The sequence below is a fragment of the Pocillopora damicornis genome, chromosome 14, assembly GCF_964200805.1.
Source record: "Pocillopora damicornis chromosome 14, jaPocDami1.2, whole genome shotgun sequence".
Taxonomy (NCBI): domain Eukaryota; kingdom Metazoa; phylum Cnidaria; class Anthozoa; order Scleractinia; family Pocilloporidae; genus Pocillopora; species Pocillopora damicornis.
Window position 1 is genome coordinate 43,990 of NC_142683.1, and position 20,980 is coordinate 64,969.

At 36.2% G+C, this 20,980-nt stretch overlaps 3 protein-coding genes across 6 annotated transcripts; all 3 read left to right on the forward strand.

Annotated features, from left to right (window-relative positions):
* Positions 1–6: 6 nt before the first annotated feature.
* On the forward strand, positions 7–5,487 carry LOC113671489 (dual adapter for phosphotyrosine and 3-phosphotyrosine and 3-phosphoinositide). 2 transcript variants are annotated; one of them, XM_027187702.2, is made up of 10 exons: positions 8–82; positions 1,127–1,249; positions 1,411–1,544; positions 1,895–2,055; positions 2,559–2,606; positions 2,813–2,875; positions 3,126–3,211; positions 3,618–3,705; positions 4,287–4,314; positions 4,823–5,487. In XM_027187702.2, the coding sequence occupies exons 1-10, from the start codon at positions 45–47 to the stop codon at positions 4,831–4,833; spliced, it is 780 nt and encodes a 259-aa protein (XP_027043503.2). In that variant the 5' UTR covers positions 8–44; the 3' UTR covers positions 4,834–5,487. The 2 variants fall into 2 exon arrangements, with proteins under 2 accessions (XP_089050159.1, XP_027043503.2); XM_089194033.1 differs by lacking the exon at positions 4,823–5,487 and having other exon boundaries at positions 7–82; positions 4,287–4,580.
* Positions 5,488–7,097: 1,610 nt separating this feature from the next.
* LOC113671596 (thioredoxin-related transmembrane protein 2-B) lies at positions 7,098–12,278 on the forward strand. The gene is made up of 8 exons (XM_089194043.1): positions 7,098–7,339; positions 8,119–8,185; positions 8,596–8,709; positions 9,111–9,187; positions 9,339–9,445; positions 9,835–9,900; positions 10,326–10,455; positions 11,292–12,278. The coding sequence occupies exons 1-8, from the start codon at positions 7,199–7,201 to the stop codon at positions 11,397–11,399; spliced, it is 810 nt and encodes a 269-aa protein (XP_089050169.1). The 5' UTR covers positions 7,098–7,198; the 3' UTR covers positions 11,400–12,278.
* Positions 12,279–12,948: 670 nt separating this feature from the next.
* On the forward strand, positions 12,949–20,500 carry LOC113671394 (protein Wnt-3a). Of its 3 annotated transcripts, none has more exons than XM_089194042.1 (5): positions 12,949–13,048; positions 13,704–13,888; positions 14,008–14,255; positions 18,052–18,317; positions 18,798–20,500. In XM_089194042.1, exons 2-5 carry the CDS (start codon positions 13,818–13,820, stop codon positions 19,266–19,268), a joined length of 1,056 nt encoding a protein of 351 aa, XP_089050168.1. In that variant the 5' UTR covers positions 12,949–13,048; positions 13,704–13,817; the 3' UTR covers positions 19,269–20,500. The 3 variants fall into 3 exon arrangements, with proteins under 3 accessions (XP_089050168.1, XP_089050167.1, XP_027043371.2); XM_089194041.1 differs by lacking the exon at positions 12,949–13,048 and adding an exon at positions 13,478–13,584; XM_027187570.2 differs by lacking the exon at positions 12,949–13,048 and having other exon boundaries at positions 13,607–13,888.
* Positions 20,501–20,980: the final 480 nt, after the last annotated feature.

Below are 20,980 nucleotides of genomic sequence, written 5' to 3' on the forward strand. Positions count from 1 at the left end.
CCAGGTCTCTTGCTACATTTGACCTCGGCCGCGAACATAAAAACATGGACTCATCATCAAAGGAGAGTATAGAGGATATCCCGTAAGTTTTTTCATTTTAACGCTGATTTCTTGTAATATAGAAGAGGATTAAGGCAAATAATCTCAAATTGATGTCAATAGGACGGGATATCCAAATATACAACGAATGTGGTTAACGTTTACGAAATGCTCAAACTTTTGTAGTTCAGCATATTAAATCAGCTGTGATCTTTGCTTCTATTCTGTATTTTTTACGATAGTTTGAATCACAGAGGTAAAATTGGTGATCTCGTGTTGTTTTTCATCAGAGTGGCATTATTACTGACTGATCCTATGTTTTAATGCGATTTTAAAGCTTCTATATTGCGTTGTGCACAGATGTTGATATTGTCAGCTGTACATCTATTCTCCAGTCATGCATATATTTAACGCGGTTTCCAGGAGTTATAAAAACAAGTTCAGACAAGCAGCTGATGAGTACCTTATATCAGTCACCTGATAACTTGATATCTTAATCTATTAATCCTGATGATTTTTAAGTCAAGATCTTAGAGTTGATACCCCTAACTAATATTTAAACATTTGGTTTTTTTGCTTTAGAAAGTACTGGGAGTATATTCGAAACTAGATCAGAGGGACATTATTCTTTTATGGTATCTTCTCAATCATGAGCAGTCTTACTACACCTGTCTGAGCGACAGGAAAAAATTTCAAGTGAAAGAATTAACTCTCTTTTTTTGGTCTCAAGCCTTAATTTTTTGGGTTTGGTTTTAACTTTTATTAAATTCCTTATTTTGTTGAATTTGTGCTTTTGCACCTATGATGCAATATAAGTAACGTTGTTGCCTGGGTAAGTGACAGCTTTTTAAAATTGAATACTGTCAATTTTTTTACATACTTTCTCTTTCCCCTCATCCTGATTTTCTGATCTTTCACATATGAAGTTTATGTTGTTCATATAGCTACTTCCTGGTTTGGGGTCTTTGATCATTATTCATAGTGCTCTTGCTCAATCCGAACAGATTCTCTTAAAAAACTGAGATCTCCTTTAATGAGGTTTCTGATCTTTATAGTATGACCTTAAAGGTAAATTCTGATCTGTCAGATGGTACCACGCTAACCTGACAAGGAATGGTGCCGAGGTGTTGCTGCTTGCTTATGGCTGTGAAGGAAGCTATTTACTGAGACCAAGTAAAAACAACCCAGGGAACTACACTGTATCAGTCAAGTATGCTCTTAATTTGTAATGTCAATAGGTTTACCTAATGTGGCTGTTGTTCTTTTATTTTGTTTTCACAGGTTGTACAATTTTAGGCCCAGTCTTAATTAAGACACAATTTGATCTTGACAAATTATGGTGAATAATTGATGATTGTCTCTTTCTTTTAGGAGTGTTGATTCAGTAAGGCACTTTCCACTGGTTTATGATAAAAGAAAGTTTGTCTTTGGAGTTGGAGAATTTTTTAATGTTGAGCAGCTACTGGAACATTTCCAGAATTTTCCAATCATTGCAGGAGATACAGGTTTGGTAATTTGTACACATCTCCATTTGAAATCAATCAGAAATTAAAATCTACTTTTGTCTGTTATTTAATTCTTTGGCATTCATGTGAAGCCTCTTTCAACTTCTTAATCTCTTATGTATAATTATTGAAAAAAGGTTGGGTTTTTGGGGCATTAAATTTCTTCCTGACTGTCTAATTTTTATCAAGTTGATATTTAGACTGAACAAACAAGCATACCTACTAACATTGCTTAATATTCAAAAGCTTTAAGGTGATACTACTGTTGGATTATGAAATCATAATAACAAAATAATGTAAACTGAATTGACCAGTATCTTGCTAATTTGATGATTGTCTCGTACAAACAGGTCAAGCTGTTACACTTGCTTATCCATATCCTTCTACGGTTAAGGAGCCATCAGTATATGAGGACATCACTAGACATGTAGTGCGCGGGAGCTCTTTAAAGTGTCACACCTTTTCCAACCCAATTTCACCTGAAAAGGTATCATCAGACATGGATTGGTCGGTGAGTAAAAAACAGTATGAAATTAGCAGTAATTCAATGTTTAGAAATGATTTAACCCCTTAACCCCTTAGGATAGCTAGCAGGTAATATCAGATTTGAATATTAAGCCCTGAGAATAAAGGAAATGATAACCAATTATATTAGCTCTCAATGGTTAGACAAATTCTTCTTGTCAGCACCATAGGAAATATATAGAGGATAGAATGGAGAATATGCACACTGATGTTAGGATAGAATGGAGAATATGCACACTGATGTTAGGATAGAATGGAGAATATGCACACTGATGTTAGGGTAGAAAGGAGAATATGCACACTGATGTTAGGATAGAATGGAGAATATGCACACTGATGTTAGGGTAGAAAGGGTTATGGTCCAAGGTTTGCAGCAGAGTTCATGTAGAAAGTTAAGTATTAGAGTTTTCATTATTTTTTAATGGGATTGCTGTATCCAGTTATGTAGGGAAAAAAATTGTCAGTAAATTTTTTCATTGTGATTTGTAGGTTGCATCAAAGGAAGGATTTCTTACCAAAAGAGGAGCTGTTCATAAGGTAAACATTCTCATCATAGATTCATTTATTTGTTTTGAAATGTTTGATAGAAAAAAAAATCACTCTTCATTTGTTTCTTATGGTCTATGAAAGTACCAAAGACTCAATAAATAAAATGTAAAAGTAAACATTCAAATTTATCTATCAATTCAGAAAAGTAGTCAAATCACACTATTTGATTATGAAACCATGTTATTTTCTTGTAGAACTGGAAGAGACGGTGGTTTGTCACAAATAGATATATGCTTCAGTACTATAACCAACGAGGGGTAAGGATTGTGTGTAGTAGCTATTATGCATGTTGTGGTATTGGTGCACATTGGTTAAAGTTTATACTATTTTTGCAACTACTACTACTAGATATATTATGTTTAAACTCTCAAGGTGGTTATAGTAATTTAATACAGCTTTAATTTTTAATGTACAGTGTATGATTGCTCTTGCTAAAATTGGCACTCATTCTTGATCAACACACTTGAAAGGAATATCTAAATATAAACTTCAACTGCCTCTTTGCAGGATAAGAAACCTTTAAGAGTACTTGACCTCCGCCTAGCAGAAGAAGTCTTTAAAAATGACACATGTGGAAAGCCTAATGCCTTTAGGTAATTTGTTAAGAAGAGGAAATTGTAATGTTGATTACATGTATAGCACAGAAACCTGTTCATCAGGTATTTTTTAGTTAACAAACCAGGATAGTTGATGTGGATTTGAGTATTAGTGGAGAGTCATACTGTTGGGGGTTAACCCTTTAACTTCCAAGATCTGATTGCTAATTCTTCCCTCCAGCTACCACACATTTCCTTGTAGATTAGTTAGGAGAATTTGATTTGTTGATCAAGCTAGTTAACAACTTTTACCCCATTAGTTTGAGTATTCTCATCACCTGTTTGCTGGATTTAAAACAAAGATTCCTTTCATAAATGAGCCTTGTTTACCCTGACCTGTTGTGCTTTGTTTTTTTATTTCATCTACCACTGATAAAAATTTGTGAATTTTTATTTTTTTTAGCTTAGTTTTCCCAGACAGAACGTTTTTTCTTTATGCTGACTCTGTGCGGGAAATGCAAGAATGGATTGAATTGCTCAAATGGAAATTGGTAATTTTCTTTTGTGTGAAATGTGTTTGTTCTTCAGTTTGGTTGTATTAATTACCTGATAAATCTGACAATTCTTATTACTAGTTTGCTGGGTAATGCGTGAATTTTAAAGGGAGGTCACATTTTATCCTCTTTGTGGAGTTAAACAGTTACTGGATACAGTCATTCCTAATTGTAAGATTGAGACTGCATCTGTAAAGTTACATGCAGCAGCAACCCTTATCAAATGTGATTACTTTCTTACCATTTTTTTATACAGAAAAGAACATTATTTTTAGCCAAGACCACATTTTGTAGAGTTGTATTGTTGTAGTTCATTTTGTTCCATTTGAGTGATAAATTGATGGTACAGAATTTGATAATACAATAATTTCAGCTTCTGTAGGGTTTCCTCATTGCACCCCTCAAAATTGCTAATATTACTTAACTGCTTTAAATTTGAATAAAAATGATAGTCACTGTGATCTCTGTCATCTTTGATATAATTATGAATTCTATGGCCACTGTAAACTTCCATCTTTTTATGTTATGTGGAAAAATAAATGTATGAATAATTTCAAATCATTAATTTTTCCTAACAGAATAAAGTGAAGCTAAAAACTCGCTGTGGTAAGTATTTTGTAGCAAGTGCCATGATAATGAAGATGTATCTTCTCTATGCCCACCTTGGTAGGCCTTGTACTGAGTGTAAGCCTGCCGGGGGCAGTGTGGCTGTGTGTTGCAGTCGCTAGTCTTGTAATCTGGTGGTCTCAGGTTCAAACCCCCCACCTTGCTACTTACTGGATTTATTTTCAGTTGCCCTGTTTATGGCTAACTGGTCTGCATCCTGCCAACTGGGGTTCCTAAACACTATTTTGATGTTTATTTACTATGTTTATTTCCAATTTGTTTGAATCAATTTTTTTCTAACTTTGTAATTGCACTGAGACTTGTGAAATGAGTTATAAGAATGGCTTTGTTATTACTAGTATTGTTGTTATTATCATTATTATTAGTTTCCCTAAAGTATACTCATCACACAATGTTTCTCTTTCTGTATGGTGTATTACACATTTTATGTTCATATTGTTCTCCACATACAAAGTTGTTATAATATTTATTTTTTTGTTGTTTTCAGACACTTTATAAAAGTGAAAGGAGGTAATTAGCTAGCAGACATCAAAACACTTAGGAAGTTTAAAATATTCAGTACATACTATAGCTAAGTTATTATGTAAATATTGTTCTCAGAGTTTTTTATATACTTTTGTAAACATTTAATACATTTACTTAAAAGTGATTTTGAAAAAAGTTAATATTTCCTATTTACACAGACATCTATTGATTAACTATCTGTTGCACTTAAGTGCAGTTTTTACAATAAGAAAAAGAATGTTAAAATTTTAAAATAAATTCTAGAATACACTCTAAAATGTGGTTTGATGATGACAATAACATGGTGACATGATGATGGTTTGACTTTTCAAGGTAGATTATTGATCTTGTGGGGGCACTGATGTGCTGGGTACAAAAATCAGAGCCCTCTTTTAACCAGATTTTTATCATTCTTAGGATTAAAGGGTTAATGCCATAAACTTCCAGTCTGTCTACTTACACCCAATGGTCACCATACCTTCATTATTTGCAGGGTGGGAAATTTTTTTATAGATTACTCGTATTTGCTTACTTAGCTGTATGCTACAATCTGCAGGTATTGCCACATGTATTATAAAAATTATTGTTACTGTGTATATATACATATTTTAGAAAGATAATATATTAAACAGTTGTTTTGAAATCTGACTTGTAATAAGTCCCTCACTCTTATCCTTAAAGGTATGAATCTGTCTCATCACTATTTGTATATGTTGTGGTTCAATTTTATCCTTTGTTTAAATTTTATGTTCTTTTGATTTTGGGTATTGTAATGTATAATAATGAGTTTGAAACAAAGGAAAATAAAATTTGAACCAAGGAGAAAATTGAACCACAACAATATTTATTTGGTCATTTGAAGAATTTGCTCCTCATAAGCTGTTTCTAAGCAATTCACTCAAGAGAAGCCTAGTGTGATTGGCCATTTCCTGTTTAGGACATTGACTGTCCCCCTGTCCCTATTGATGTTACCCTGCGATACTTCTCGACTACGACGACAACAATAAACAACTGTTATAGCATACAAACAACCTCTCATTATGTTGTTGCTGTTGGACGAGGATCTCGAGCCCCATTTGGGTAGTTCTCTTGGGATGCTTTCTCGGTCTAGTAGCAATGAGCAGGTTATAAATTTATCCAACTAACGTAATGCTAAATCCCTCGCAATGGGAAAAGAAAAAGTCGACAAATTAAGTCCATTACATATTGGTCTCGAGCATCAATATAGGTAACTTATTTTCAGAAGTAGTACCAATCTCCAGTGTGTTCCAATTTGCATTATGTACTTCGGCTGACTTCCATATCCAGAATATGCCCCCATGTGTCGGCACTCAGTGGTCCAAGGTGGTTAATATCACTAGGAAGTTCGTCGAGTGCTTTTGTTTGACTGTATCTTCCCTCAAGCCATCGCTTTTTTACCAGATTTGTCCCGTAATTTCGGATGAAAATACTTCGCCACCACAAACCAGATTCAATGTCTTGCTTTATATCCTCTTGATTGAGAGAATAACATTTCCCCTTCCAAAGAAGATCGGAATTGTAAATAAAGTCATACCAGTCTTTACAAGTCTGTGATGCTTGACAGAGACTGTGTGTATCCAAGAAAGAAAATATTGCTAAAATCATTTCAGGTGGAAGTGAATTAAAGTCGCACATCTTACAAATCTGACGCTTTTGATTTCTATGGAATCAGGTGTCATGAAAGGCGCAAATCAAGGTGTATTTTAGAGATACCATGTTGTACATCGAAACGACTTCGATATTGTTTTGTTTCGCTTTGTTTACACGCGTACTCTTCCCTCAGCTGATCACTACAATAATAACAGCAGTTTCTTGGTCAGCGGTTTTTAAAAATAAAATTTTGGAATTTTATTAAATATGGAATGGACTACACAGCTCTGTGAACGGTAGAACTCATAGCGATCTAAATTTTTTTTCTTCAGTCTTTTTTATTATCACAATTACCAGCTAATCTTCTTCCCTGTAAAATAAGCTCCGGTTTGGATTCCGATGGGGACTATCTCTTTAATAAAGTCTTTCGTGCTAATACCCACTAGGGCTAACACTAGTGGTCATCTTTTGATCTCTCAATGGAATTTACTTCAAGAGAAGAGCGCTGTCATTGGTCTTACGTGTTTGTAGGTATTTAAAAAGTATTTATCGAATTATTTTTGATATGATAGACCACCGGTAAGCGGTCACCGAACGGAGAAGCCTCGGTTTGGGTGTGAGGTCATTTACAGTCACGCAATGAGTTCAGCGGTAATTTTGGAAAATTGACACCAATATTAGATCAGTTGACGGTGATGAATATTCTGATATTCAACAAGAAAATCACTGTTTAAGCTAGAAAAAAAAAATGAAATTAGACTCGTTAAAACCGTTGCTTAGTGGCCATTATATTTTGAATCCTATAGCATGCTTGTTGTACGTGATATTACGATGTTTGGAACCGTTTTGCGGATGGCTTTTCCCTGGTGAGGAATGTCAAATCAGCTGGGTAAGTTGAAGACTCTAAGGATATCACTAACACTTTTTCATACTCACGCATGTTTTCGTTCTCAAGCCTGTTTGATTAAATCTGCCTCGGTTCTTAGCAATTCAATCTATGTGTTTACTATAAACTCATTCCTGACACAAAATAAACGTATGATGGTGGAAATAAAATTTTCGTATTCACGCCTTAGCCTGTGTATCGTGTCTAATAATCAACACCTTTTTTTCAGTGGTAGTATTTCAGCGTTAGTAACGTCCCTTAATTCCTGAAATAGAATTCATAATTTTTTTATCGTCAAATTAACGGGAAAGAGAGTGTAGGAAATTCATTCAGGGTGTTAAGATCCTTACCAACAGTTTCAATACGTTTTTCAAGATCGTGTAGGGGTACAAAGAGGGGGGGGGGGGGGGGTCAGATCTCTCTTCTTGTTTGTGAGGTTTCAGGGAAATCTTGAGGTTTTCAAGAAATGAAAGAAAAATTTATGGGTTACATATACTTCTAGAAGCAAATCGCACCTCACTCTGGTTCATAAATTTACAAATCATGCTCACCAATCAATTTGGTCTTAATCACTCATCACATATAAACTCTTTGCCATCCTCATTAGTTTCTGTTTACAAGGGAAGTATCAATGTGACCATGTATCAAGCATTTAATGAAGAATTTAAAGAAATCATACAGTATTCATATTAATTTTAATAATGTTCTAATGCTTATTGTTACAAGTGTTGATTTGATCAGCAAACTATAAAATTGAAGTTAACAAGATGTTCCTTCTATAGCGGGACTTTGAGCTGTTGTCTTTTCTTGTAATTGTCCTCGCAGTTAAAAACAGAAAATGGAAGCCAGGTATTTAAACTCTCAGTATTGATAAACTTAAATCAAGGGTAAAAATCCTTGCCTAAAAGCTCATTGGCAAACACATTGCCCAATTGCAAAATTGTTCCCCTATAGGCTCATCCCTACTACAAGTTTATCATGTGGATACAAAAAGCTTGCCTTATAGCCTTTCTACTCTTTGAATTTTACCTATGAGAAAAAAGTTTTTTCTATCAGGAAATCATGATATGGACATGAAAACTTTAAGCTGCAACCCAGATTTATGCAACTTGTTAAGAAACTTTTTTTCTGTTTTCTTTCCTCCTTTTTCTGGATCTGACCCTAAATTTAGATATCTCTTTTTTTGACAAGCATTCAGTAGTGGTGCAGTGTCTGTTTATAGGAGTTTTCAGTTTTGTTTTGTTTATTTTTTTTTTCAGCCTCTTGGCAAGAGATAGCATCAATGGTGTTCTTGTTTAGCAAAATTGCAAACTTTGTTCTTTTTGCAAGGTCAGATCTTAGGCTTGGTCTCATTTACCTGATAATTTGCATTGGTGAGTGACTTGAGGTGCACTTTTGTTTCTTTTTTAAAAATTAAGAGTGTATATTGTCATATTTAAGTGGACTCAGCATTGAATAACATTAAGATGTGGTACATTTGACCCCATATGCATTTTTATAAAAAACATCTCAGGTAAATTCTCTTGTGAGCACAACAGGTTGTACAATTAAGGTGTTCAAGTTATTAACAAATGAAATGAATCAAGACTAGTTGTTAAGTTGTAATACTAACATTCTAGCCAAACTGATTTAATGGTTGTTACCAATGGTTATAGTTAAATGAAAAGCCCTAACAAACTAATAAAGATTAAAAGACTTCAAGAGTTTTGACTAAAAATAATTGATGCCTATCATTAGTTTTCACATTCTTTATTGTTTTTTTCTTCATCCTCAGTTTTGTTTTTGTTGTTTCCTGAGCCATCATACAGTGGACCTGATGAAGTATTCTTCTTCAGAGGACCAGCACTTGATGTAAGCTTTCTTGAAATATAAGCTTCACCTAACCTTATAACATGGCAAATTAAGTGAATAACATCTTAAAAGATTATTATGAATGATCATAATGATTAATTTAGTTGTTCTTGTTAACTTCATGAGGATCAGATATTTTTGTTTATTTCAGGATGCCTTACGTGATAACCCTTCTGTCACATGGTTGGTAGAATTTTATGCCCCCTGGTGCCCTCCCTGTGTCAGATTTGCTCCAACATTTGCTGAACTATCACTCAGGTAAATGTTCAATGTATTCCTGATACCAGGCAGGAGTAGTAATCTAATAAAGGTTTTTATGGGAATGTAAGAAAATTTTCATGATTTAAGATTGAGATGTGTCTTAAACAAAGACTGAGAATTTTGATATATGTAGGTTCAGTTTGGGTAAAGATAGTTTTACAAATCAGAATTTTGGCCTTAATTGCCATCAGGTAGAAGGCACTGTTAACTTGATTATAAAAAGGGTTTGATTAATGTTTTTAATTGTAATTTTCTTTTTTTTTTTAACTCCATTAGCAGTTCATGTAAAAAGAATAATCAACCAGATAATAATCTTGGATATTGATATTTATGACAATCATTCTTACCTTCAGTAAAAGCAACCTTTTTTTTCTTTGTCAATTAAGATACAATCACAGTCATCTAAGGTTTGGAAAATTAGATGTTGGAAAATATCCAATTGTAGCAGAAAAGTGAGTAGAATGATGAGAGATTGATGAAAAAGTTGCTTATATCATAGTAACAACAGTTTGAGGATTGATTAAAACACTACCAGTAAATGAATTTCTTCTTACTGTTTCTTTATTATCTGAATCAGCCACAAAGATTCCATATTTTGGGTAGGGGTAAATTAATTTATCACTGACCAACTTTTTTGAACTGCACTATCATAACATTATTAGTCATGAAATCATAAGCAAACTTGAAAACCCTGCAAGTTTTTCTTCTGATGACAAAGTGGAGAAAATGTATTGGTACCTCAACTAGGAATATTCCATTTCTAGTTCTTTTTATATTGGAAAGGATGTCAGTAGTAGTTACTTTCGGGGCCTAGTATTTAGCATCTAACGATAAGACACACCAGTTTAAATGAAGTTTTTAATTTTTTCCTTTCAAGACACAGGGTAGATGGATCTGCCATTTCTAAACAGCTTCCAAGTTTAATTCTCTTTGAAGGTGGAAAGGAGACAAAAAGAAGGCCATTGGTGGACAGGAGAGGTGTTATAACTCCTTACACCTTCACTGAGGTAGGTTATGATCACTGAACAGAATACTATAGAGCTTCATATTGCTTGTCAGAGTCTATTAACCCTTTCTCTCCCAAGATCTCATTGAAAGTTCTCTTTTCTGTCAGCTATACAATTATTATGTTGTTCCTTGGGAGAATTTGGTGTTGGATCAACTTAAAATCCCTGAATTGATAGTTTTCTTTATTCTTGTCTGCTTGATATTGTAAGGAAAAATTCTGTCTTGGTCACTCATTGGAGTTAGAGGGTTAACCCTTTCTCTCCCAATATCTCTTTGGTAAATCTCCATACTGTCTTCCATACAATTCTAATAATGTTGGTTGAGAGAATTTGGTATTAGATAAACTAATGATCACCTAATTTATGTCCATAATGTTCGCTTTGTAAAATGTATTCTGTATACAAGGCTAAAAAATTAAAATGTTTAAACCAAACATTTTCGGCTGTTTGCCATCATCAGGATTGATTTATATTTTTTTATTAATTCTAATTCCTTGTCTGCTTGATTTTGCATTGATATTGTAGGGAGAAATTCTCTCTTGGTCACTCATGGATGTTAACTCTATTGTAAGGGTGACTAGCATTTAATTTCTCTTTACAGTATTACCCCTGAATCAAACATTAAGGTAATGAGAATAAAGGAAATTATCACCAACCAAACAAGCTTTTGATTTTCAAGCAAATCCTCCTTGTTAGTGCCCAAGGAAATGTATAGAGAACAGTAAGGAGAATATGCATACTGATGTTATGGTGCTAAGCATTAAATAGTTGACCTTTGATAAGAGGACGATTCACAGAGCAGACCAAAAATATTGATTTTATGCATTGCTTAACAGGTCAACATTGAACGAGATTTCAAATTAACAGAACTTAAGAAATCTGCTGAGGACAGGCAAAAACTGGAAGAGAAGAACTCAAAGAAGAACAAAAATAAGGAAGATTAACTAACAAGAGAGGAATTGAATAATTTACAATTTTATTAACAAGCAGCATCTTAATGGAGGAGACACTGGGTCTTGCTTCTGGTTATACCGCTGGCGTATGATCAAAGAAAAAGGAAATGATTTTGCTCGTTAGAACCGTACTAAGAGTGCAGAGAAAAGAAAAAGAATGGCAGACTCTTCTTATTTCCCTCACACCTCTGCTGCTAATTCTTAAAAATGTTTGTGTCAATCTTTTTATTAGGTAGTGCTCTCAATGGAGTAATTTATAGCTTAATTACGCTGAGTAGGACCGAGATTTTTCCGTATTTGTAATAGAAATCTGTCATCGCTACTCTTGAATGCTGTTGTTCTTGGAGGTGCATTTCTAATTACGTACTGCAGAGTTAAAAAAATCGTTGCTTCTCGAACATTGTGTAAACCCCAAACGAGCTTCATTTGGCTCATTTCTATCGGGAGGGGAATTAGACAGTAGGAGGGAAGGGAGGGAGGAATGACACAGTCTGAGGGAGGAGTGAAATAACTCAGTATACGGGAGGGGTGGGTCAACACAGTGTAAAGGATAAAGGGATGAAACTCTATAATGATCAGTTCGTAAGGAATGAGAGTCTTACGTTCGGCCTAAACTCATGCGTCGCTGTAACACATTTCGACAGCAAAGAAACCATAAAATGACATAACGGAGAAATAGCTTTTGGTCCAAGGACTGAGATGCCGTAGGTTGGTTATATTAAAGTCGTCGTCCACCGTTGGCGACCCTCTACGTCTCTCCTTTAGGAACACGCTAAAAAGAACCATTTGAATGTCATTTCGCGGTCAGATAAACCTTTTAAACGACAACACAAGAACAAAGAGTCGTAAATTTTTACTCTGTTAAGGAAATGAAGGTTTCGTTTTTCGTTTAGGGTGTCTTTTTGAGAAAATCTGAACAATTTTTCGCACTAATTTGTTGTGTCTTTCAAGTAAGCCGCTTTGCAACAGTGTTTACACAGAGTGAAACCGACAAAATGCTAAATCCTCTGTAGATTGCGCTAGATTCTTTTTGATGATATGTTGACACAGCTTTACATTACATGAACCAAAATTTGTAATTCTTTCATTAACATCATGTGTGGTTTTTTCACATAAATCGTTTTTGAAAGAGATTTTTTCCTGGTTAGTAGTGCAAGCTCCCTTCTCAAAGCCATACACAAACTTAAGAAACATAATATTTGCCTGTAGTCAATATCTTTGAACAGATTTGACTAAGGCTTAGGGTTGTTTCATGTGGAAATATCTCAAGACAGCCCATGAGGTTTACAGACCAAAATCGAGACAGCTATTAAAATTATCATTCCAGTTGTGGAGGAGTAAGATTGACATTTCAGGGATGAAGTCGAAATGAATTAACCAACTGTCGGTGTGGCACCTACATGACAATAGCGCGAGAGAAATCATTTGAAGCCCTGAATAAACAAAACTTGCAGGTCGAGGTTGTCTTTCCATGACTAACACCAAGCGATCGAGTCTTCAAGGGTTCACCCCTTCTCTGCATTATGGCTATCGAAACTTCTTCAGTGGAAGCTTCCTTCCTTTAAAGTCCCTGGAGACCTCACAATGCGCAAGTGTATTGTGATCGTTCCCTGATAACTGCAATTAATTGATTGTGAAAGGTATGTAATGTGTTGTGTAGAAAACAGCTAATTACTCCAACAGTTTGTTTTTGCGCCGGCGAAATTCCGCCCACCACAATGAACAAGTTACGCATTTCCGACAAATGCTGACATGGCGGTGATTGGGAATCGAAAGAACGTTAGCGCGCGACAAAATGTATCGACGACCAAACATTATTTGGGTGATTTAAACTTAGAGTTAGTTTTGCCTCTCGGCTTTCCACCATTTTCTTTTAATCAGCATGATTCTTTTAAAGCGTCTCCGATAATGGCAATTAAATCGATATAATTTCACCTTTCGTGTGAAATATTTTTAAAGCGTGTTTTTTAATAAACGCTTTGAACCTAGAACAGATTTGTTACCCAAAGCAAATTGGCCAAAGATTCTTTCTATTACACATTTTAATAAATCCTTATTTAATAAGAACGGAACAATGAACTCGGTTGACTTTAATTCGAGCGCAGTCTGTAAAAGGTCCCATAAATTGTTTGGAGTGCTGAAGACGTTGCGTCATTTTAAGGCCTAGTTGATTTTGGTGGGTTGTGCGATTTAATCACTTTTTGAATACAGGTTTTATTAGCTGGTTTTAATGACACTCTCGTAAACTGTTGACACCTGCTTAATTCCAATTCCAGCCTTTTATTCGGTATTTAGGAAAAGACACCTCGTCCATTGAGTTTTAAGATAAAAAACGTGTGCTTCTTCGGGAGAAACGGGAACGATTTAGAACGAGTTAGGTTGGAAAACCTGCGGCCACTCAACCAAGCGATGAAGATGAGATTTCTTTGGCTCTGCTTTATTTGTTTAAGTTTCTCCAACCTAAGCGAGTCAGTTTGGTGGTAAGTGAGCAATTGATCCTTTAACTCGTTTTTGTCGAGTCTTCGCAGCCTGCTTTTCCAAATGCCTTCTACGAAATGTCTCTTAACTCGACTGATTTTTTTTCTTGGGCTTTCTCCAGGACCTTAGGAACACATACCACACTGTCAACGGATCCAGCGAAGAAAGCAGCTCTCCTGTGCTTCACAACTCCTCAGCTTAACACAAAACAACGAGATATTTGCCGGAGACACCCAACTCTAATGGCAAGTGTGGCCAAGGGAGCCAGAGAAGCGGTTGAAGAATGTCAGATTCAGTTTCAGCACAGGCGATGGAATTGTTCGTCTGTTCCTGACTCTGGAACACTGTTCGACCCGATCTTAAAGCGAGGTAAGCGAGGTCTGCTTTGAGCCGTGAGCATTACATATGTCTCACTTAAAGGTGACAGCTTCAAGATCTGTTTACTTAAACCCAAAGGGTTCGTTTTCTTAGGATGTAGATTATTTGTCAGGGACAGAATTGTAAGTCTACTTTGAAGCATATTTGTTTTTCTTCGAAAGTTGCAGCATTTATCGACGGTTAAGTTGGGTTCGTGTTTGTCGGCTCCCATAGGAAACATTCTAATAACTTTATACCGTATTCATGGGCGCTATGCTTGTGATCTTAACTTTCTTTTGTTCTGAGAAAATGAGACATTGACCACTCTATTGATTGTTTACAAAAGGAAGATTCCTTGTTTCTTAGCAGTCTTTAAGGCAGTTCACGACACACATTTTGTGGTTGTGATTCTCTCTGACTCTTTTCAAAAACCTAAGGAAGTGATCTTATTGTTAGAGACATAAGGGATAAAAAGATGTGTTTTGTTAACCCCCTTTGAAGTTCTAAAAACCGAAATCTACTAAGAAAAACAACTTCTAGAAGTAATGCAAAAAAAGCCAAAAGTTCAGTGTCGTGACAAAATTGGTTCTAATTTTATTAAAGACAGACTCAAGTGTACTTGGACACTGAGCTCTGAATCTTACACAGAAAAATTGTTCAATCTGAACTGTCTTCGGTTTCACTTTGCCAGCGTAAGGTAAAATCATTAACACGTAATTCTGTATTCAACTTTACTGACGATGATATTCCGTTTACTAAAGTTCAATGTGCAGTGCAGGAAATGTGCAGTGCAGGAATCATATCTCATTATTTAAACCATGATAATATTCCGCCATAACATTTTACCTGGCGTTGTTTTAACTTTTTCAATTCTTACTTGGAGACTTTTCCTTTTTCAACTATGAGTGCAAAATTCGTTCGACTTCAAGTAAGGTCGTTGGAGGGAAGCAATAGTAAATACCTAATGCACAGATCCCTAGAAAGGGGAAGAATGACTACGATTCTCGTGAGACAATCTCAATGTCATAAGCCAGAATGACACACAGCTATAATTCAGTTTCGTGATACTCAGTCGTGTCTGTACAGAAACTACAGACACCATGCTCAATGGATGCGGTTAGTGTCTTAAGCCTTGTTTCCTGAATGGAAATGACCGAACTACGATGTATTTCCTTCATATATAAATTTGCAGTATAATCACTATTTAGGCAGATGTTTTGACGTCAAAAGTTGGAAAAACATTTTTAAAGAGACCCTAGAAAAGACAACTATTACAGCGGATTGAAAAGAACTTTAAGGCAGCAATGTATTTTCTTCAGTTGAATAACTTTTTCATAATTTGTCTAAGGAAATCGGTTGAACAGCGACAAAACAGCCATGATATAATTTGATCGCTTTACAATTGCACCCGTTGTGCTGTCGGCAAATTTCAGTTTAGGTCTCTGAAATTCTCTTTTTTTAAACCCTCTGAGTTTTTCATTTAACTACAGCTTTAGAAGGGCTGATTAGGTTCTGCTAGAGCGCTACCCTTCTTTTTCTTGCTGATATCTAGCACGGAGGATTGTTTCTCCCCATTGAAGGTGACAATGACGAACATCCTATTGCGGAAATGCACTCTCTTTGCGTTCGTTTGATGAACACCACAAAATTAATTTATAGATTTATTCAAATTTTAACTCCTTCCAGAAACTGTTTATTCCGGATCTGTCAGTGTTCCGAGCATACTCTGGTGATACTTACAGTTTAAACCCCCAGATTTAGACTAAACATAACACACTGGAAGGTGTCATGGTAATGTGGCTTTCATCAGAGTGGGGGCCTGTGGGGGGGGGGGGGGAAAGGAGATTTTTCAGGGGGAACAGAGGGAGGATCAGTCGTGGCAAACAGAGTTTAAGGCATATAAAAGGAGTACTGTAGAAAATTGACTGCCAATGAGGGGGGAAGGGGGGTCGTAAGAATATTACAGAGCCCTATGGGGGGATCAGTTTAATTTTACCGTCAGACAACCAAACTCCTCTGACCTCCCCCCCCTCCCACCCCAATCAATAATGGTTCCTTATTTAACTTCTCGTGCACATCTCATGTGCACAGCTGAATCATCAATGTCCGTGGCTGTGGTTAAACCACAGGTAGCCCAAGCTCACGTCTCGAGAAAAAGCCAACGATAAATTCATGAACGCTTCACACGTTGTGTGACTCGGTGTTTAGTTACGAGAGGAACCGTTGAGAAATAGTATTGGGAACAAAATGTGGTCGATTTACAACGATAAATATTTCGAAATATGAATATTTTGCACGTAAAATCAGTAATACTTACATCCTGTGAGTCCGATGTAGTTTCCGGCGATTTCTGCTGTTTTAAGCTTGCTTTACTATCACTGTTGTCAAAAGACATAAATTTTTATGTATTTTGACATAAATAACAGCGATGGTAAAGCAAGCCTAAAACGGAAGAAGTCGCCAGAAACTTCAACGGACAGACAGGTGGTTAGTGAGTGTTATTGATTTTAGGTGTAAAATATTCATATTTCGAAATATTTATCGTTGTAAATCGACCACATTTTGTTCCCAATACTATTTCTTATAGCGTGTTCAAATTTTCAACGGTTCCTTTCGTAAGTTAACACCGAGTCTCACAACGTGTGACGCGTTCATGAATAATCGTTGGCTTTCTCTCGAGACGTGAGCTTGGGTTGCCTGTGGTTAAACAAACTCAGGTGGGGACAAGAAAGTGATTCACGCAGTGTAACTCTTAGAGCGGAAATAAAAAATTTCTTGACCGTTACTTGATTCTGTCATCTGCACACTGAGGGGAACGGAAGAGAAAACCTCAGAGGAACATTAAACAGCTGAGGCAGGATAAAATCTTAATCATGACATACGGTATTGTCTTGAATTTTTTCACTTTCTCCTGTTTGGAAAATAACATTGAAAACGTTTCGTTTATTATTACTTGACAAAAATTCATCTAAGAGTTCGTCGATATCAAAATGTCTTATAAAAACCAACAGATTAAATTCAACAATTCTTCCTTGGACCAATACCAGCAGTTAGTCTTAATTTGTTTTCTGTATTTGTCTCCCAAAATCGTGAAAAAGTAATAGTTTGTGGAAAAAATTTCTGTGAATATCTGAGATTCAAAATAGGATCAACTCCCTTACATATATGCAGCTGCTACGACTGTTGGAATCATTCTTTCAGATAAGGGTATAAAAATGCCATTGCACTCGACTGAGACAGTTTAAAGACCTTTAAAAAGAGCAGCACATGGCACCGAGTGCTTCACAATGTATTTGCTAACGCCCACGACATACTCCCCTTCCCTCCCCCCCCCGAAAAATGAAACACTAATCACATATATACATCTAAGATTTTGCCATGAATTGTGGGACCTGAAATATTTCTTTAATAAATTGTTAAAAATCCTTCTCGTGATTATCGTTGTTACATTTGAATAATACTCACTATATTTAAGATATTGCATGGCATAGTGCCAACGTAATAAACAATTCAATTTTAATAAGCAATTCGTTGTTTGTACAACTGTTTTTAAAACTTTGGAATTGTGATTTGTTAGCCTTTCTTTATGAGTTATTTCAATGAGACTTTGTGCAGTCTAGTTGAATATTTTACGAGAACCTACGCGGTATGAATTTCTATCATTATGACTATTGGTATTGTCATTTTTATTCAACCCTGAGCGCAGAACTTTTTTTCACCGTTAGTATTTGTCCAAAATAAATGCAGTTATACATAAAGTGATTATCTTTTTCATAGCCATGTAAATATCTCCTTATTTTCTTCTTAGCCAGTCGCGAATCAGCCTTTCTGTACGCCATCACAGCAGCAGGAGTCGCCCATGCTGTCACGGCTTCATGTAGTGCTGGGAATACCCAGAGTTGCGATTGTGACCGATCACCGAGTGGTCCCACCCAGAAGGGCTGGACATGGGCAGGCTGCAGCAGTAACATCAAGTTTGGAAGTTGGTTTTCAGAACAGTTTACTGACGCGCGGTCGAAAGGCAATAGTCCAAGGGCTGTCATGAACAGACATAACAGCAAGGCCGGACGAAAGGTTACATTTCTTGTCTTTTAACCCTTTCATTCCCAGAAATTATTAACATGTAACTTCTCCCTATAATATCCATACATTATCCAGCGAACAGGTAATAAGAATACTCAGACTTATCAAGTTGAAGTTGTTATCTCGATCTAACACCAAATTCTTGTAGCTCATGACAAGGAAATGTTTAGTAACTAGAAATGGGAATTAACATTCAGATCTTGGGAGATAAACTGGGAAGAAAGGAGGACTATAGAAAATTCATCGCCAATGAGAAGGGATCGCAAGAATACTGAAAGGTGTTGGGGAGGGGTCTGGTGTATTGTAATGTGACACAATTAAAACTCTCCGATCCCCACCCCTCCCCTCACGGCAATAAATAATGACCTCCTAAAGGTTTGTCTCTCAATTATAAAGTTAAAACTGTTCAGTATTGAGATTAAAATGGCTGATTGGTGCGCTTTACTTTATAAATTGTATTTATTTCCTAAGGCCCTTTCAAAACTAGTCTGGAAGAAATGCAAGTGCCATGGTTTATCCGGTTCGTGCTCAATGAAAACATGCTGGATGCAACAACCCTCATTTCGGGAAGTTGGGGATCATCTTAGACAGAAATTTGACAGAGCAGCAGAGATGACAATCAAACTGAACAGAAGAGGAAAAGAACGTTTGAAGCCTAAGAACACTCGCTTGAAGAAACTCTCGGACTCCGATTTGATATATTACCAATCGTCGCCAAATTACTGTGACGCAGACGTCAACGAGGGAACTCCAGGAACTTCGGGAAGAGCGTGCAATATTTCGTCAAATGGAATCGATGGGTGCGAGCTTTTGTGCTGTGGGCGTGGTCATAATATTCAACAGGACAAGGTTGTTAGAAATTGTAATTGTATATTTCTATGGTGCTGTCAGGTAAAATGTCAAAAGTGTCGAGAGATTGTTAACATCTACACCTGTAAATAAGTTACACCGGACTTACTGCTTAGTACAAAACTAACGTAGATTCTTCTAGCTTTATTTCATTTTTATATACATAGATATTTTGGGGAACAACTTAGTGGAATGTGGTGTATGTTCGTGGGTATAAAAAAAAAAAGAAAGAGTTTGTTCGTCTCTTTCCAAAGGGGCGATAATCGTTGATTTTTCCTTTTCCTGCCAAATAACGGTATGCATCGCATATAATAATAATAGTCATAATTATGTTCTTCATGTAGAGAAAATAATCGAAGTGTTCTTGTAAATTGATCGTGACACGACATGCGTGCCGCACCTAATGAAGTGCAAGATGGAATACAAATGTCTTTGTTTGGAGAGTTTTCCGCGATTCACAACGCATCCATGAGGTAAAAGGGACAACACAAATTGTATCACTGCTCATAGAAAGTAAAATCAAATCAAACTGAGGGGTTAAGCAATATCCTTGTGGGTTCGATGTGGTTCTTGAAGGTGCGTGAACAATAGACAACGGATAATCTCTCCTTTTCTGGAAGTCCGTCGCGCGAGTCAAATAACAAAGGAAAAGCACTCAAAAAGTGCATATGGTTATTGGTAATTATGAATGAGTACGTTAGGTAACCTTTTAGGTGTGTTTTTGTATGTTTCATGGGTCAGCAGTCTCCCTCGCAAATGAATATTCGACGATAAATGTAAGTGAGGGTATTCTTCCAAGGTTAGTATGGATTTTGTAAGGGAAAGTATCTGACATTTGTAGACTTCACACTAAACTATTTTTATGCAATGGTGTTGCTAGAAAATAAAATGTAAATCATAATGGGATTAAACTCGAGGAAGGAAACTCGAAATCTTTTTTCTTCAAAAAATTGGTAATTCATGGGACAATATTAATTATTTTTGTCAAAACTTTTATTGTAACCGTAAAAGTAGTCTCCTTCACTGATTTTTTTTTAATCGTGCGACGAACGTCACCAAAAAGGAGGGAATACTTGTAGTTTAGCCAGGGAACAGTTTACATCAGTGAAGTCTGCCGGTGGTTTTATTTAAAGAAAACATAGAGGTTCGCAAACGTTCATATGGGTTGGTAAGATATAATTACAGGCCTACAGCGGTCAGCGGTTGGTCGGAAAATGAATTGCATATAGCAATGAGATTACAGTGGCACTTGCATGTAGATATTGTAATATAGCGTTTTAAGGATATCTGTCTGAAATAAAGATAAGTTTGGGCAAAAATGAAAATTTTGTTTCCCAGGCCTCTGCCGGAAGTACATACTTCCTACTAACCTCGTTTCTCGGTTCATACTGTAAGTTATGGGTTTGTACAACCTCGTCTTTCCTTTTGGTCGATGGCCCAGGCGCGCAGGGTATGAAAGCGAGCAGAAAACGCGATGTTCCATGAAACTCCTATAACCACGGAGCCCAGTTAGTGCCATGTAATTTCTCATCAACTTTATCTTTCACCCTCAGCTTTCAGTCGTGCCAGGAAAAGTCTGCCACGACTTTTTCCGGCACGACTTTCTGCGGCACCACTTTTTTCCGTTAAGCAGAATGAAATGATTATGTGCGCACACATCTCGGTATCCCAAGATGACGGACGAAGTCGGTATGATCCTATTTACTTACTGCTTTTTTAAGCCACAGTTCTTTATCCCAGTTAGTACATTCAATTTTTTTTTTCGTTTTTTTCGTTTTTATTGATTTTTTTTTAATTTGCGAAGG